At 33.8% G+C, this 17,940-nt stretch overlaps 2 protein-coding genes across 2 annotated transcripts in view; one reads left to right on the top strand and one right to left on the bottom strand.

Annotated features, from left to right (window-relative positions):
* The window catches only part of LOC134233478 (PITH domain-containing protein GA19395-like), a 19,017-nt gene extending 2,208 nt beyond the window's left edge, over window positions 1–16,809 (top strand). The window contains exons 2-7 of the mRNA XM_062715445.1: window positions 10,995–11,201; window positions 13,245–13,288; window positions 13,636–13,713; window positions 13,815–13,919; window positions 14,040–14,148; window positions 16,507–16,809. Coding sequence (XP_062571429.1) covers window positions 11,001–11,201; window positions 13,245–13,288; window positions 13,636–13,713; window positions 13,815–13,919; window positions 14,040–14,148; window positions 16,507–16,608 — 639 coding nt within the window. The 5' untranslated portion in view covers window positions 10,995–11,000 and the 3' untranslated portion in view covers window positions 16,609–16,809. The remainder of the gene's footprint in view (window positions 1–10,994; window positions 11,202–13,244; window positions 13,289–13,635; window positions 13,714–13,814; window positions 13,920–14,039; window positions 14,149–16,506) is intronic.
* Window positions 842–10,913, bottom strand: LOC134233476 (uncharacterized). Its single transcript, XM_062715443.1, has 5 exons — window positions 10,741–10,913; window positions 9,509–9,575; window positions 9,000–9,099; window positions 4,577–4,745; window positions 842–3,620 (listed from the first exon to the last, which is right to left on the bottom strand). The coding sequence occupies exons 1-5, from the start codon at window positions 10,906–10,908 to the stop codon at window positions 2,637–2,639; spliced, it is 1,488 nt and encodes a 495-aa protein (XP_062571427.1). The 5' UTR covers window positions 10,909–10,913; the 3' UTR covers window positions 842–2,636.
* Window positions 16,810–17,940: the final 1,131 nt, after the last annotated feature.

Genomic DNA, 17,940 nt, shown 5'->3' with positions numbered 1-17,940 from the left:
TCTGACCCAGTCGTGGTTCTTGAGAAGATTTTTTATGACCCCACTCTTTTTTTGTCTTTTCTTGATTATCTCCCCTTGTGAGGGGACTTGGCCCTTTATTGTAACAATTTAAATTCTCCTTCACCCAAGGATGCTTAATGTACCAAGTTTGGTCAAAATTGGTCCAGTGGTTCTTGAGAAGAAGTCGAAAATGTGAAAAGTTTACAGATGGACGGACAACGGACAAAATGTGATCAGAAAAGCTCACTTGAGCCTTCGGCTCATGTGAGCTAAAAAGAGATGCTTTCCTACTAATGTAGCAAATAAATCCCAACCTGGTTTTCTATCTCTTTTATTCATTTTTATTTCATTTTATTTGTCCAAATTTCTAATCATTTCTTGAAATCAGTTTCATTTTGTCCTTGGTTGTTTTTATTTCTGTTTCCTTATCAATTTTCATTTACAAGGAAGCTAAGTAAGCTTCTTCTATTGTTTCAGTGAGACCATGTACATCAGGGGGCACTGGTGCTTGTATTAGAGCCAAGTGCTTTCCTTCTATGAGGAAAAATGATCCCCCACATAATTTACAAATTGCCCTAAAAGCTGCAGCTTGTACCAATGTTGAAAGTTCTAACTGCACATGTAAAGCAGGCTCTGGACATTGCAGCCATATTTTAGGCCTTATGTACACATTAGCACACTATCAAAAGCTTGGTTTAAAGACAGTGCCATGTGTCAAATCTAAGACATCAATGCCTCAAACATGGCATATACCCCAACGGTTAGAGGGTATCCGTCCTGAAGCAGTCGAAGATGTACATATTCAGAAAACTACCTGTAAAAAAATAAAAAGAACAGATGGTGTGAAATCAAAATTTTATTGTCCAATACAGCAACCTATACCATATCAGAACATTTTGGAATCTCTCAATCAAAATATAATGGCAACAAATGCTCAATTTAAAACCATACTGCCACCTTCCTCCAAAATTAATTCCATTGAGACCATTGAATCAAAAGTTGGACCAGTGCCTAAAGGTTCCCTTCTTTCTTATCAGCAAAAGAAAATTGACGAAAGTAACGATTCAATTATAAACAATCCTGCGTTTCCTACTTTTCCTGGTTATAATTTACCTATTCTTGATCAAACTTTTAATACAGCTCTAAATCTGGGTGAACAAAATGTTTATGATGGACTTGCTGTGTCAAAAACTGATTCTGACGACATTGAACAAAATACAATTGAACAGTCTAAAAATCCCTACTGGAATTCAGCAAGAAAACACAGAATTACTTCATCTACATTTAAAAGAGTTTGTTCACGGAAAAAAGATTTCGAAACTTTGGCTGACGCATTATTAAAAAGTAACAAAATTCAAACAGCAGCAATGAAATTTGGACTTGAACACGAACAGGAGGCAGCAGAAGCATACGCCACTTTAACAGGAAATAATGTGTTTAAAGCAGGCTTAGTCATCAATCCCTCATGTTTTTATCTGGGAACTTCTCCTGACAGGAAAGTCATAGACCCCAACTCTGTTCCTATGTATGGACTCTTAGAAATTAAATGTCCAAATGCAGATTCTATCACAAATTTAAAATATTTAACTCTTGTGAATAACAGCTACAAACTAAAATCCTCCCATGAATATTATTATCAGATAATGGGTCAAATGGGTTTGACCGGTGCTTTGTGGTGCGATTTGTACATTTGGTGTAAAGATGACTACCATCTGGAAAGAATTAACTTTGTACCAGGAAAGTGGCAGGAAATCAAACAAAAACTTGACATATTTTACTTCAATTACTTTTTACCAAAATGTGTTCGATACTGAAAATAACATCTAGGATGGATCATAAAAAGAAAAAAAAAATGTACATGTGAGTACATGCATGCTGTTTTTTTTGTTTGTTTAGTTTCTTTGTTAATTTTGTTAATCCAAAAGTTCAATTAAGCTTTTTTCTGATTAAAGAGAGTCTGTCATCTGTTTATTATAAATGAAGTATCCCATTCTCTCTATACTTGTATGTAATGGGGAGATGATTGGGAAACAATAAAAATTTGGCATCATTATTTTTTTTCTACTAAAAAAAACCACTTTAATAGCCATAAGAGGCAAAAGCTTCCTTATATAGTGTAGATTCAAGTTTGTTCAAATCCAAATTTGTTCAAAGCGTTGTCCTTTTCAAAAAAAGTTGTCATTTATGTTCATACAAAAAAAAAAAAGAAGAAAAATTTATGCAACGTAAATCTTAATGAAATTCCAATTGAGTTGATTACAAAAACTAATTATGATAGCATTGCATATACAGTATAATTAATAAAAAAATTTGTACTTAAATCAAATTTAAAATATCTGTATTAGATTTTTAAAGTTACCCAAACCTAGATAAAATCTCATGGTATTAATTTTTTTTCCAAAAATATCTATATCACTTGAAAACATATCAATGAAAATTTACAAAGAAAAATCAATTTCCCACAGCATGCAAAGGAAAAAGTGTTGTACACTAAAGCCATGTTTCTATTTTGAAAATATAAAGGTATGTGTACCTTCTCACTTGTGCATGTCTGGTATATCAAATATGCAGATGATGTTCATTTACATGCCACACACATAAACTATAACAGTATCAAACAATTGAAAATATAACTGTCAAAATAACTTTTCTTTAAAATTTGTTAATAAACAACACACAGACCAAATCTGGTTTACAGTCCCAGCAACAGACAATGGCAGAACATTATCAAAAATATGGTACTCTTTACACCTTCTGATAGCTCTTTCTACATGAATTCTTAGTCTTGCTATTTGCTGAGTTTTAGTAACTTCATCCTTACTAAATTTAACTTTATTTCCTAAAAAAGGAGGAATAATCAAGTGTGCACCAACACTGTCAAGTAAATCTTGGATTAAAAACCCTTTGTCGACCATCACATCATCACCTTGTTCTAATAGATCAAGTATACCACTTCTTTGTGTTACATCTTTATCAGAAATATTTCCAGTAAATAATCTGCTAACAAAACATACAGCACCATGAGGGGTTATACCAATCAAGCCTTTAAAGGTAGTATGAGACTTGTAATTTGAATATGACTGAGAGTTAAGTACTTTGGCACTTGGAGTCTGCACACGTATTTCTGTACAATCCAAAATAACTCGTGTATTGGGAAAAGTAGTCTTAAAACATTCTGGCATATTCTGTTTAACAATATCTAAATCTGGCCATATGGGTAAACATCCCAAAATACAATACAAGTAATTACTCCAAGTAATAATGATACGACTAACAGTGCTTTGAGACACACAAAAACGTTGTGCTAAATCTTCTTCAAAAAAACCTTGTCTAATTCTACATAAAAACATAAAAAATTGATCTACAATTGACAAAGACTCTTCTCTAAAAGGATTACAAACAATGTTCTTATTTCTCTGAACTTGTGACCACCTGATCATATTTGAGGCTGTTGGCTCAACAACATTATATACAGCACAAAAAATATCATAAGTAGAAAAACCAGTGTAAAAATTTATCAAATTTGGATCTTTGGAAAATCTTTCAATTCCGAACTTCTCTACTTTCTTCTCAAGGTGCTGTACCCTTTCTTCTAGTTTAGAAATGTGTATCTTCATGGCCTGCAATATAGTACATGTATTACACAGTGATATATGCACATGGTTTATCTATTCCAAATTAATATCAACATTACCACAATATCACAGAGACATTTTCTTCTTTTATTTAAATTTGTATGAGCAACTGTATACTGTATTATTTACATAATGAAACATTAATTATATTATTGAATGCACATCATTGGATGTTTCTTTGATGGAACAGATGCTGCTAAAAAATTCTATACAGGTGGTTTGCTTTTAAATTGTGTTAACTAATAAGATTTCCATTGTGGTTTTCATAAACAAGAGGCCCATGGGCCACATCACTCACCTGAGTAATTTGGTCCATTCTGTTCTTTGACAGATTTCCCCCTTGTACTGTCTATTGTGTAAAACTTGAATACCCTATTATTGCCCCATCCTATCCCCGGGGGTTAATTTAGAATCTACACTGCTCCAGCTGGATGCTTCCACATATAAGTTTTAGCTTTTCTGACCTAATGATTCTCGAGATTTTTAAAAAAAATTTCCTTCATATTTCAATGTAAAACTAGGATTCCCTATTGTGGCCCCACCCTACCCTGTGGGGTCATGATTTGATTAATTTAGAATCTACACTACCCCAGGATGCTTCCACGTTTCAGCTTTTCTGGCCCAATGGTTCTTGGGAAGATTTATAAATCACCCCACGGCACCCTATTTTTGCCTTTTCTTGACTTTCTCCCCTCAGAAGGAGATTTGGCCCTTCATATTAAAATTTAATTTTCCTTTGTCCAAGGATGCTTTGTACCAAGTTTTGTTAAAATTGACCCTGTGATTCTTGAGAAGAAGTTGAAAATGTGAAAAGTTAACAGACGGACAGAAGGATGATGGACAACGGGTGATCAGAAAAGCTCACTTGAGTTTTCAGCTCAGGTGTGGGCTACAGACAACATGCCCCCAAGATCAAAGGAACTACATGATCCGTGTATTACCTCAAGATCTTCTTCAAGAGATGGTGCTTGGCGACAATAGTCATGCTCTTCAGATGGCATATCTGTTGAAGTGTCATTGGCACATGTTGCAGTTGATGATGGATGTTGGTCTGTGTCTAACGAGATTGACGATGATGTTTTCTGCTTCTTAATAATTGATGTTTCTTCTCTGAAAAGATCAATATGTATTATAATACAAGTAAAATATTATACATAGCAATGTTTTATTTTGATACAGTAGAATTTTGAAAACTCAGCTACCGGTATATGTCATTGGGACTTAAAAATCTTGCACATTCCTAAACCTTTATGATTTATTTGATCACAAAATGAATACTTTTTACAAGTTGGTGGTTCCATGCAAGCTTCACTACATACAAAATTGATAAAAGAAAAAGTTTGCGGTCAAACACAATATTGCATGTAGAAATAATTTTCATGACATACTTTTCACTAACATTTACACATCCAGATAATACCATAATCCATTGGTACCAATATAGATTTATCTGGAGAAAAAGTGTTTACTTATTTTAATCCAAGACTTCGACCATATTATTGTGCCCCTTTCCCTTTGGGATGATTTGAACTATCATATGACATGATATGTTTAAGTAATGAACCATTATTTTTTGAAAGATATATAGTCGCGTAATTGCAACAGTGTGTGCAAACAAATTAAATGTCCCTGTAACAGGTCTGGACGATTTCTAAATATGGAAGTCAAGAACGATAACCGAAAATTGCTATAAATGTACATCAAGTACATGTAATTATTTTTCTGTCCAATCAGACAACAGCATTTTTACACACCCCAAAACATATTTTAAAAGAACAAAAAGATAACACGTGCTTTTGTTTTTTTCCTCAAAAAGATTTTTTTAACAAAAAATCTGTAGAAGTAAGATGAAAACTTTTGAAGAATAAGGTATTCCCCACATTTTTACCGTGATCAACCTTGACATTTTTATCTCGGTAAAGAAAAAAAAGTAATGTACGATAGAATGTAATCGTTTACAGAGGTATAGATCGCACCAGCAAGTTTTTATCAAGTTCAATTATAACATTTACCAGAATATATTATATGATGGTTAATATAATTTTGCTTAGCCGTCCGATTTTCATCGATAATGCTTAAATTCCATGTGTATAGATCAACTCACACAATTGTTTATCGTATGGAGTATACACAAATAGTTTTGCATAATCACGGGTTTCATGAGCGCCGAATACTTACTCGTAGCTATGCAGACTTTAAATGGGCATAAGGAAAGGCGTTTAACATGGAGAGGATCCTGTAATTATACATGAATGCGTATTATCCAAATATCTTACCTCGCATATGAGAATTTAACTGCATGGACTACTAGTATTCTGTAATAAACACTCAATAATAAAGACTGTTATCTTTTCGATAAGATTTTTATGTCAGGCTCTAAAAACTGAAAATTTACCGTATTTATATAAATTTTTTAACGTAAGTAAACTTTTGGGATTGCTAACTCCTATAGATAGATTTTTTTTATCCCACTTAAAACGTATTCCAAGCTTTCAAGTTGTGTTTGTTCACAGTAGAATTGTCAAAAATATTATATTATTCCCAAATGCGCATAAAGTTTACAAAAAGTATGTTCTAAAAAAATCTTTTGAGCAAAAAACTTAAAAACCACGTGTTTTATTTATTCTCTCATGGGTTTGTCTACATGCTGTATCTGATTGGTCAGAAGGATTAGCGCCTTGTTTATTCTGTGTATTAATAGCAATTCACGGTTATCGTTCTTGACTTCCTTATTTAGAAATCGTCCAGACCTGTGTAATGGTGTTTTAAATGCCTTAAATTTCCACACATTTTACATGCAAAATACATGTTTATATATGTAAATGTTATATATATATATATATATATTTTTAAATTTACAGATTTTATTTTTTTTTTTCTATGCATTCTCATTAATTAAGTAAAACTTGAATCTATAGTACTTTATATCAATGAGGTTTCACGCAAGTTTCATTTTTTGTGGCTCCTGTTTTTTTGAGAAGATTTTTAGAGGATCCCACAATTTTCATTGACTATCTCTTAATTATCTCCCCTTGGAAGTAAAAAACTTGGGTTTTCCCTCACCTAAGGATTGAACATGCATGTGCCAAGTTTGGTTGAAACTAGCTCAATGAGAGAAAACGTGAATATCATTTGTAATGACAACAAATACCAATGACAGATAATAGACAAGTTTGATCACAGGCCTTTAGAAAAAAATTAAGGTGTTGGAAAAAAATAAAGGTATGAAACTCTTTTTCGTAGGGTACCTTCTTTCGCAAATAAAATTCTTTTAAATCAAATGCTTTACAATTTTACTTTCTTTCCATATCAATTCAAATATAAACAATCTTCATTACTACCAAAGTTCATCCCGTAATTCCTTATACTTCTCGAGATATTCTGAAATCAATCCAATTCCAAAATTGACCTCAATTTTTATGCACCTGGATCAATAGATCCAGGGCGTATATTATTTTTGTCCTGTCTGTTGTCAACTTTAACCTTTGCCATAACTTTTGAACCATAAGAGATACAGACTTCATATTTGGTATGCGTACTCCACTAATTAAGTCCTTTCAAATGACACCAAGGTCAATGACCTTGTGACCTTGACTGTGACCTATATGCTAAAAATATCTTTTTCCACTGTATGTCATAACTTTTGGACCATAGGAGATAGGGACTTCATATTTGGAATACATACTCCACTAATAAATTCCTTTCAAATGAAATCAAGGTCAATGACCTTGTGACCTTGACTGTGACCAATATGCTAAAAATAGATTTTTCGAAATTTGTTGCCGCCGGGCGCATAGTGTTTCACAAACACATCTTGTTTTAACTCGACATTAGCTTGGGCCTTAGAAGAGCTACACTAATTGTAAAGTTACCAGGGAACGATGGGACAAATGTTTCCCAGAATTTATTCTAAACTCAATAAATATTTGTTCATTTGCATTCGAGCTTTACAAGGTTTTCTCTAATTTGATCATATGATATTATTAAGTTACAAAAAACATTTTAGCGGTCTAAATGTTTTGAAAATTGAAAGGTATACAATGCATTCCAGAAAATATTTGTTCTACCATGGCTTCATTTACATTCTTAATCAACATGGCTGTGCAGTTGTTGATGCAAATGTTTTCAAATTAATTTTTCGCAAAAGGAATTACTACTGACTTAAGCTTACAATCTGGAGTAATAAATCAACTTTGAATTGTGGAAAAATTTTGCAAATACTTTGCAACTCTTCGCTGCACTTTAAACATCATCTGTTTACATGTGAATGACCAGGGGCCCAAGCTAATGTCAAGTAAAAGAAAGTACAGGTCATTTTTGAAATTGATTTCAGAATATCTCAAAAAGTACCGTATATGGAATTTCGGAGTGAGCTTTGGTAGAAATGAAGAATGTTTATCTATGAATAGATTTGAATAGAAAGTAGAATTTTAGAGCATTTGAATATTTTATTAGCAAAATAGGGTACCCAGTGTAAGAGTTCAATACCTTTATTTTTTTTACACACACAATTGTTTTAAGCGATCGAAAGGCCTGTGAATTTGATCAGAAAATCTCACTTGAGCTTTCCATCTGCTCAGGTGAGCTAGTACACTGGCACAATAATCAGCCAATAACCTATGATCAAGATTTAATAAATAAAACAACTTGATTCTCATCCAATTTTTTTTTTTTTGAAATTGACGCAGGTGGTGGATTTCATAACAATTTTTTTTTTCTTTTCTTCCATTATATATACAGATATTTTTTTACCTTATCAAATGGTGCAGATTTAAGCGTTATATCTGTTGTCAGATATATCTTTGTTATACATCTAAAAGTCATAGTTATAATAGAGGTCAATTTAAATATGTTTATCTCTTACTATACATCATCTCGCATCAGGAGTCTTTCACAACTACTGATGATCCTGTTTAATGATCTTAACAGCCGTGAAAATCACACTGACATATGGGGGATAGAGAACGAAAGTTGAATACTAGTTGATTACCGATCCCGATCTGAATTAAGACTTAGAAAATTTTTTTTTTTTATTTGAGGCGAGGATGAGAATCTAGGTTTTTATTTACTACGGCCTTGCACAGGTATGGTGTGCATTATTCAAGCTGTATTTATTATTTAAATGGTAATATAAGTACCGAACTGTCCATTTTCATGTCCATCATTCCCTAACATGACCAGCTGCACAAACACATGATATGTATGTGCTTATGCATGCAAGTTTGTGAGCACAGCTGTCCATGTTGTGACATGATGGACATCAAAATTTACAACTCAGTGCTTAAATAATACAAATGCAGCATTCCTTGTTTATCAGAAGCAAAATTAATACTGCAAATTGTATCATGACTCATAAACTCTTACTGAGGAGGTCCTTCCCTCTTCTTGGGTGGTTTACGGCTTGGTGCACTCTTAGTCCATGGAAATATACTTGGTACTGTGCCTTTCTTCAATTTTCTTAGTCCTACAAGGTGTGTAGACATGTTAATGTTTAACCATTATAAACATTTAATTATCTATTTCCAAATTAAAATATTACATGTTTGTTGCACTTGACTCCAAATTACAACTTGATTTTTGAACTTGAAATAGAAATATCACCTTGATTTTACAGAAAGTTTATATATTTAGAATTGAACATTTATCGATATAAATTTATTATAAATCTAAATGATCAATGCTCACTTATGTGCATTATTTAAGAAATAAGGTATCATTTTTTGAGTTTTATTGGGATGTAAAACGGGTTGGTCATGTATTCAAATCTCATAAAGCCCGAAGGGCTTTATGGAAGATAGATCCTGTTTTACTCAACAATTTAATAAAGTAGCAGCAAACGAACTCAAACTTTGAAGCTGCTTGTAGCCTTGTACCTGTCAATGTTTTTACAATATCATCTTCTTTGAAATGCTTGGAACATACAAATGTGGACTTTGATATCTGAAAAATATCAATCAAGTTGTAGAACATCTAATTGGCATTGTTATTGTTTCAATTACAATTCAAAAGTTATTTGTACATGTACATGTATTAAAAAGTATCACTGTATGTACACTATTTATTATTCTTCTTTTAAAACATCTATATAATGTTATGAAGATATTAATTAATTAACGGGTGCACAAGGTTTTAACTGCTTACCTTGGCTTTATTAGGTCAATTGGCCCCTTCACCATAATTGTGGTTCTACTCTTTTGCAGGTCAAATTTATGTGTAAATTATGTTTGATGGTGTTTTTGTTTATACAGATAGATAATCAAATTACAAAAAGAAACAATTACTTTTACATCAAATTTAACCAAAATATAGCATTTTGCCCTGAAAAAGAGTACCACACTTATTGTGAAGGGGCTATGCAAGGGGTTGCTGGAGAGAGAAAAAAATTTTCAAGTTGGTGCATAAAATAAATCAGGATATTGTAAACAAAAGAATTTTTCTTAGACAAAATTTGATGAAAAGTAGTTTATAGTTAAACAGAAAGGAACTGAACATCCTGATTACAAGTGTTGCGTGTATATTCTCAGAACAGTTTATGGCTGGCATTTTATTTTGTTTTTGTTGATGCCCAATATGGCATATGACCTATAAATTATAGGTCGATCGATCTGAACAATTCATTTAAATATTGAACATGTATCGTGATACATTGTATATGAATTAATACTATACAGGCAGCATTAATACTATACAGGCAGCAGTTGTTATGAAGAGAGTTGTTTTTCTTTTGGGAACTAATTACGCTGCGTGTTTATATAAATATTTATCATCCAAAAAACATTTTATGACTAGAAAATTTATTAAAAGTTGTTATATCGAAATGTAATCATCTAACTTAATAGTGTGTAGAGATGTAATGAAGTGCGAGATGATACGAAACCTCGCTCGCACCGTTAGCATGCTAGACGTAAACAACAGTGGTGAGGCTATGGAATCTATCGCCTCACTGTGATAAATTAAAAGGGTCCTGTATGTCAAAACTCAATGAAATTAAAGGAAAATATCATCAAAATTAAAAATATGTAACTTTTTTAAGATGTTTCAGTGAGGGATTTTTTTTATATCCACAAAATCGACAAACTTGGTGTAAGTCACGTGAAAAACTTACATGGAAGTCGGGGCCTTCGTCTCGCCGTATTTTGATAATCCACTCTTTCCGTACAGATGGATCCTTTGGAAAAGAGTGGAAGGATGTTGCTGTACCCCGACGACTGTCTTCATTACAAAGCGGCACACAACAATAAGCCGCGGAGCCCGTTTCCGCATGGCCGTCCATTTTCAGCGTCTGTTCGCACATGTACTTTTTGTCAGGTCAGCCTCGTTATCGCTACGAACTTTAGCGCGTGCGTGAATAGAGTCTATTAGAGGATGTCAGGGCACGGTCATAGTCATGGCAGCGGAGGATGTGGCGGAAATCACAACTGTGATGATCACTTGACAGAAGAACAACTGGCTGACGCATATAGCCTCTATACTAAAATAAACATGGAAGCAGTCCAGTGTCTGAATACAGAAAGTTCACCAAAGGCTGTCTTCAAACCTTGGGACCAGAGACTCGACAAAGAGAGGGTATGTTACAGTTATTGATAATAGTGTCAGAGATTCTTAATGGCTTGGATGACTTAAGAAATGAAAAATGTTTATAAAATGAATTCCTGGTATAATATTCAAGTAGCAAATGTATGGCTGAATCTATTCTCTATTGAGAAGTTGATGCTTCGTGTTAATACTCCCCCTCAACTTCTCTACAAAAGGACTAATAAAGGCAGTTCAGAAATCGACTAAATGAAGAACCAAACCGGGTCCCACTTCAATCGATGGATGCATCATTGAATCATCAGTATACTTTGGATGCAAAGATGTTGTTTTTCAATGGAAATGCAATTAAAAATACCCATTCTGCTGACCTAAAACGCATTTATCACGGTATTACACTTACGTGCAATATCTGTGTCGCCGGATTTGTTTATTCATTCAACAGGTTCAAAACTGCGTTTGAATTGGGGTCATCTCTAAAAAAGTCTAAAACTATTTCCCTGGATAACACTTTCATGAAAGGAACACATAATCCAATTTATCCGGAGAAAAAGATTTAGACTTTTTTAGAGGTCAATCAAGTTCAAATGCAGTTAATGAATAAACGAATCCGATGACACAGATATCGCAAGCAAGTGCAATACCGTGATAAATGTGTCTAAGGTCAGCAGAATGGGTATTTTTAATTGCATTTCCATTGAAAAACAACCTCTGTGCATCCAAAGTATATCGATGATTATGCATCAGGCCTAAAACATCGATTGAAGTGGGACCTGGTTTGGTTCTTCATTTAGTCGATTTCTGAACTGCCTTTATTATAGTCCTTTTGTAGAGAAGTTGAGGGGGAGTATTAAAACAAACCATCAATTTCTCAATAGAGAATAGGCTGAACCAGGAATTAAACCTAGGACCCCTGTATCATTAGTCAGGTGCTCTATCGACAGCTACCCAGGCCAATAGCCACTGTCCAAACCATTCCCTCCTTAAATTTTACATACCAGGAAAACATAGATCCGGCACCATTGCGAAAACTGAGAAATCCCCCCAGCCGCAAGTCTAGGGTTAGTGAACCCGTCAACGGCACCAGATCTGTAATAGGAATTGAAAAAAAATATTACTTGTCAAGGAATTGAACCTTGGACCCATGCATCGATCACTATACAGGTGCTCTACTGACTCAGCTATCCAGACTGATATCCACGGCCCAAACATATTACATTAGAAATAACTCTACTTCTCTTTGAAGTTTTGCAATGAAACTTAGTACCTTTTAGCAATATGACTTAAAAAGATTCTTTTTGATTTTGAAATCAGAGACAAAGGTTAAATACTTATATACATTGCATACATAACTTTTGATTCCTGCAATACCTCTGACATACATGTACTTCTTAAAGCTTGTCTGCATTTTTGATTGTTCTTCCACTTTTTTTCTTCTTTAAAAGTTGGGGAAACAATTTCTTTGAATTAGCTTTTTATACATGGAATGTCATGATCAAAAAACTCTAGTGTAAAATCCTTGTTCAAAGCATATTTCCTCTCCCTTTGACCTTGCCTGGCTCAACCTTCTGAATAGCCTAGACAGACTCAAACTTCACCAAATGAGAGTCCTTGATAGAGGGCCTTTCATCCTAATATCCGTTAAATGTAGCTGCCTTTGAGATGGTCACATTTCAACAATGTCTGGTTCAACTTATACCCCCCGCTTGAAAAGCGGGATGGTATATAGTATCTGGATGTCCGTCCATCTGCTACTCTTTGGGGTACCCATCTCTTATCGGCAACTCCTCTCATACTACTGAATGAAATTTGATGAAACTTTCACAGAATCTTTATTATATGTTGCCATTGTGCATATCCTATTTCACTTTTTGATCGGTCACATATTTTGGGTTTCCCATAGCAAAACATGGACACTGTCCTTATATCCATATGGGAGACGGGGGTTATCATTTAGTGAGCTCATTGCTCACAGTACCTCTAGTTGGAATATTCCTGAGCAATCCACTTATCTTTGGAATTATTTACTATTTTTACTTAAATGTCAATGGTTTATATCTTTTTTTTTTCCATCAGTTTGTAGAAAGTGATGCTGATCCAGAATTGCTGTTCAAAATACCGTAAGTAAATTACTGGTATATCAAAAAGACAAATTCATGTTGGAAAGTGTTTTGCTCTTTAACTCATTTTGACTTCATGGCATTAAGCTAAACTACAAAGATCTCAAATCTTTTTCCAATAAACCTTATGACTTAAATCCTCCCTACATTTCTTTTTAATAGAAAAATGATTTTTTAACGTACAACTGTCATCTACATTGAAATATTATTACCGGTACATGTAAGAATGCATTTACCTGGTATAATGTATCTATAAATTATAATTCAGGTACTCCAGCATCATTTAAAATCTTTGGTGATCAATAGATTAAAGCTGTCTATTTGTAATGTATGTTTTTGTATTGCAGATTTACAGGAAATGTGAAATTGAAAGGCATCATAGTTATTGGAGAACAAGGGGAAAACCATCCAAACAAAATGAGACTGTGAGTTGAGTACCTACAGTATCACATCTCTCTCTCTCTCTATCTCCCTTTCTCTCTCTATGGTGAAGTAAAATTTCATATATGTGTAACACTATTCACAGGTTCAAAAATGTCCCAGAAATGACCTTTGATGAGGTAGGTCGTAAAGCGGACCAAGAATTTGAGTTGACCCCTGATCCACAAGGCACTCTACAGTACGGCGTCATGTAAGATTGATTTTAGATATGACTTGAAGCTCTCCCAAAGCGTACAAAAATTGAAAAAAAATTGTTTGGAAATCAATGTGGTTTGGCAAATTTGAGAATGGTGTATTTTTTCTTTAACAGACCTGCCAGGTTCAATAGTGTGAGTACACTTACCATCCATTTTCCGTCCAGTTTTGGAGGCGACTTAACAAAGATATACTACATTGGACTAAAAGGGGACTTTGAAGAGGTAAGCAGACTAATTCAAGGTGGCAAAGTGTATAGATTATGAATTATAATGTTCTCAGGTTAGCTAAATAATCAATGGTTATGTTTGATCATTAATCACTGCAACACAGATTTAATGATTGGTCATAGGGCTGGGCAAAGATATCGATATTTCAATATTGCAATACAATGATGAAAAATATTGTATTGCAATACGATTTTGTAATATCGACATACTGGCAATATGCTTAGATTAAAGAATTTTATCATTAAATATATAAATGGATGTGTGAAAGGTTTGTTATTAAGCCAAACAGTAAGGCAGAAGTTGTCTTGTGGGAGTATTTCAGGGCATAACTTAAATGAAATCAACAAGATTTTTTTTCCCTGATGGTTATTATCATAGTTATGTACATTCTGCATGTAAATTAGAGTAAATATAGTAAGAAAATGCCATTTTAATTACATTGAAAATATTGCAATACATATCACAATACAGTTAAAAATATCGCAATATGAAATCTCTGGCCAATACCCAGCCCTATGACTGGACAAAACTGGGGATAATTAATGTCACCTGAGTCACTCACGTAACTATTGCTATCTGTATTTGTCTGTCCTCAATTGTCTGTTAACATTTAAAAATTGAACATTTGCTTATTCTTTGAAAAAATAAACCAGTTCAAACCAACTTTGGTATACAGAAAATCTCGGCAAAGGAAAGACAAAAAACTTCAATTTCAAAGATTCTGCTCTCATTAGGTCTGACTGTAATATACAATTAAAGTATATCATTGAGGGAGTCAGCAAGATTCCAGTTCCCATCGAGCAAGTCTATTTCCCGAGGCGCAGCTAAGTGTTTTGATTAGGTTTGTATCAGTTCATCAAACTGACACACCTTTCTGCAGGGAGTTAGTCTTTTTATGGTGATTTTCAGGGAATCAGCAAAATATATCGAATTACTCTTATATAGTGAAAAATCAGTAGAGGTATAATAATGTAAAATGACATACATGTATTTTTGTGGGGTCAAATTTTCAAGGCTTGAAATAGAAATATTGGTTTTAGGGGATTGGATTTCATGTTTTGAGAATGTTTAGTAGTATCAATGCATGGGAAATTGTACATTCTGTGGTGGTCATGAATTTGAGGATCTCTCCATACCTCAAAACAATGAAAATACCCCCATCCCCAGAAATTAGTGATTTTAAAGTAAGTTAATTACGATATGGAACAGTTCCTTTTTAGCTCACCTTGACGAAGTCGAGATGAGCTTATGCTATACCCCCGGCGTCGTCGTCCCAGGTTAAAGTTTTAGGAGCAAGTCCATTCCCAAGTAACTATAAGCCCTACCTGAACCAAACTTGCATGGATGATCCATCTAGGGATGTACACTACCAGACTTGCTTCGGATGCTGGATCTGACCTACATTTTCTAGATGAGTGACCAGGTTAAAGTTTTTGGAGCAGGTTAAAGCTTTTGGAGCAGGTCCATTCCCAAGGATTTATAAGTCCTACCCGGACAAAACTTGCATGGATGATACACTACCAGACTTGCTTCGGATGCTGGATCTGACCTACATTTTCCAGATGAGTGACCAGGTTAAAGTTTTTGGAGCAGGTCTATTACCAACTAAAGGAACTATAAGCCCTACCTGGTCCAAACTTGCATGGATGATGCATCTAGGAAAGGACACTACCAGACTTGCTTCGGATGCTGGATCTGACCTACATTTTCATTCCCAAGTAACTATAAGCCCTACCTGAACCAAACTTGCATTGATGATGTATCTAGGGATGGACACTACCAGACTTGCTTCGGATGCCAGATCTGACCTACATTTTCATTCTGAAGTAACTATAAGCCCTAGCTAAACCAAACTTGCTTGGATGATGTATCTAGGGATGGACACTACCAGACTTGCTTCGGATGCTGGATCTGACCTACATTATCATTCCCAAGTAACTATAAGCCCTAGCTAAACAAAACTTGCATGGATGATGCATCTAAGGATGGACACTATTAGACTTGCTTCAGATGCCAGATCTGACCTACATTTTCCATACAAGAGACCAGGTTAAAGTTTTGGGAACAGATCAATCCGAATGAACTTGAAGTCCTTGATATCTGCAGTATTAACAAATTTATGAATATTTGTTAACACTATACATGTTTTTCATGTATACACGCGTAGAAATGTGTATATACCATGTAAGGGGTTAAACACAACTTGCAAGAATATTGTTGTTGGGATGAATACTAAATATTAAGAAACTATGATGTGAGATTTCCATTACTTAAACTGATAACATTCGTCGAGGTGAGCTTCGTAATCTTTGATTACCTATGTTTTCTCATCTAAATATAATTCTGTTGTAGGCCCGTCGCCAGGAGGTTGTTATAACAACATATGAAGCTAGACCAATGCCAGAGGATCATAAAACAGATGACTTTGAACACTTTCATCACCCGATCAGTTAATCTTCATTCCTCCTCATCTGACCTGTGTGCCATTGTTATAGTTGTATCATCTCCACAGATACATAGTGATTTCTACACTTTTTTTATTTTTTTTTTACTTCTTGTGATAGTAGAAAGAATGGACAAGGTGATGCAATGATGTCTCAGGACACATTTACATGTATCAGTCAGAGTTATCAATAAAGTATTTCATTTCTTTCATGTGAGTCTTCTTATGCAGATTGTTAAATGTACAATATCTGGCCATAAGTGAATCATAATTTTATTTTTTCACTATAGACAATAGAGAATATTTTATTTCCAATCAAGGGCCCCCAGAGAGGCATGAAAAATGCCTTTTGGAAAATGATTGCAACATCATTTGTTGTTCATTATAAATGAGTATCTCACTGGATACAGAATTTGTTGCAGTTCCTTCACAATTTCAAAGTATTTTTTATTCTTTGGAGGATGGGGTCAAATTTCTGAAGAGTTTTGATAAGAACACATAAAATGCTTTTTTTTCTAAAGTGATAAATACCAAATATTTTAGGTCATCTTTTATTTATGTAACAGATATAGGTTTGGCCTCCACTCTGCTTGAACCCTGAACGAAGGTCTTAGTTATTAAAAAAAACATCCATGGAGGTCTTTAGATTTTATTCATGTATACAAAACCAAAAGGTTGGAAAATCAAAATCAGATGTAAACAAAAAAAATTGTAGAAAAAATTTTCTAAAAATTTTAAAGTGAAATCACAAGAGAAAAAAATGAAATTACAAAAGTACAACTGTTTCGACTATAAACACCATTGATTTTTAATGTACAGAAAAATATGTAGTACAAGAAATTTCTGACTTTGCCTAAAACTTGTATCAAACATTTAATTTTCAACATAATTTAAGCATATCAAAATTCTAAAACAGAATAGCTTAATTTTTATGTAGTTTTAAAAAAATGTTTTAAGTGTTTCACATTTAGTGATCTTTACCCTGTTATGATCCAGCCTTCTTAAATAGAAGGAAAGAAAAATGAGGAAGAGAAATGCATCCAGTGACTACAAGTTACTTAAACATTTCATCAGAAATTGTCAAAAATCTAAATATATATAATTTAGAATAAGCTTGATTCATGGTTATAGGGAGCCACAATTTCACATTACCTGAGAAAATAATAACATGGTTATATTGTATCATGTAAATACAAGGATCTAGTGAAGAAATTTGTTGACAAACGTTCTCAAGATGTAAATTCTTGGGTAAGGGAGACCTGTAAATTCATGCACGCTTATTAGTCTCCCACAAACAATGAAGATTTATTTTAATATAAAATGGTTAATCAAAGGAAAAGCTA

Source organism: Saccostrea cucullata, unplaced genomic scaffold (genome assembly GCF_032062105.1).
Source record: "Saccostrea cucullata isolate Sc308-1 unplaced genomic scaffold, CSIRO_AGI_Scuc_v1 ctg258, whole genome shotgun sequence".
Lineage (NCBI taxonomy): Eukaryota > Metazoa > Mollusca > Bivalvia > Ostreida > Ostreidae > Saccostrea > Saccostrea cuccullata.
This window is presented reverse-complemented; position numbering and strand designations above follow the sequence as displayed.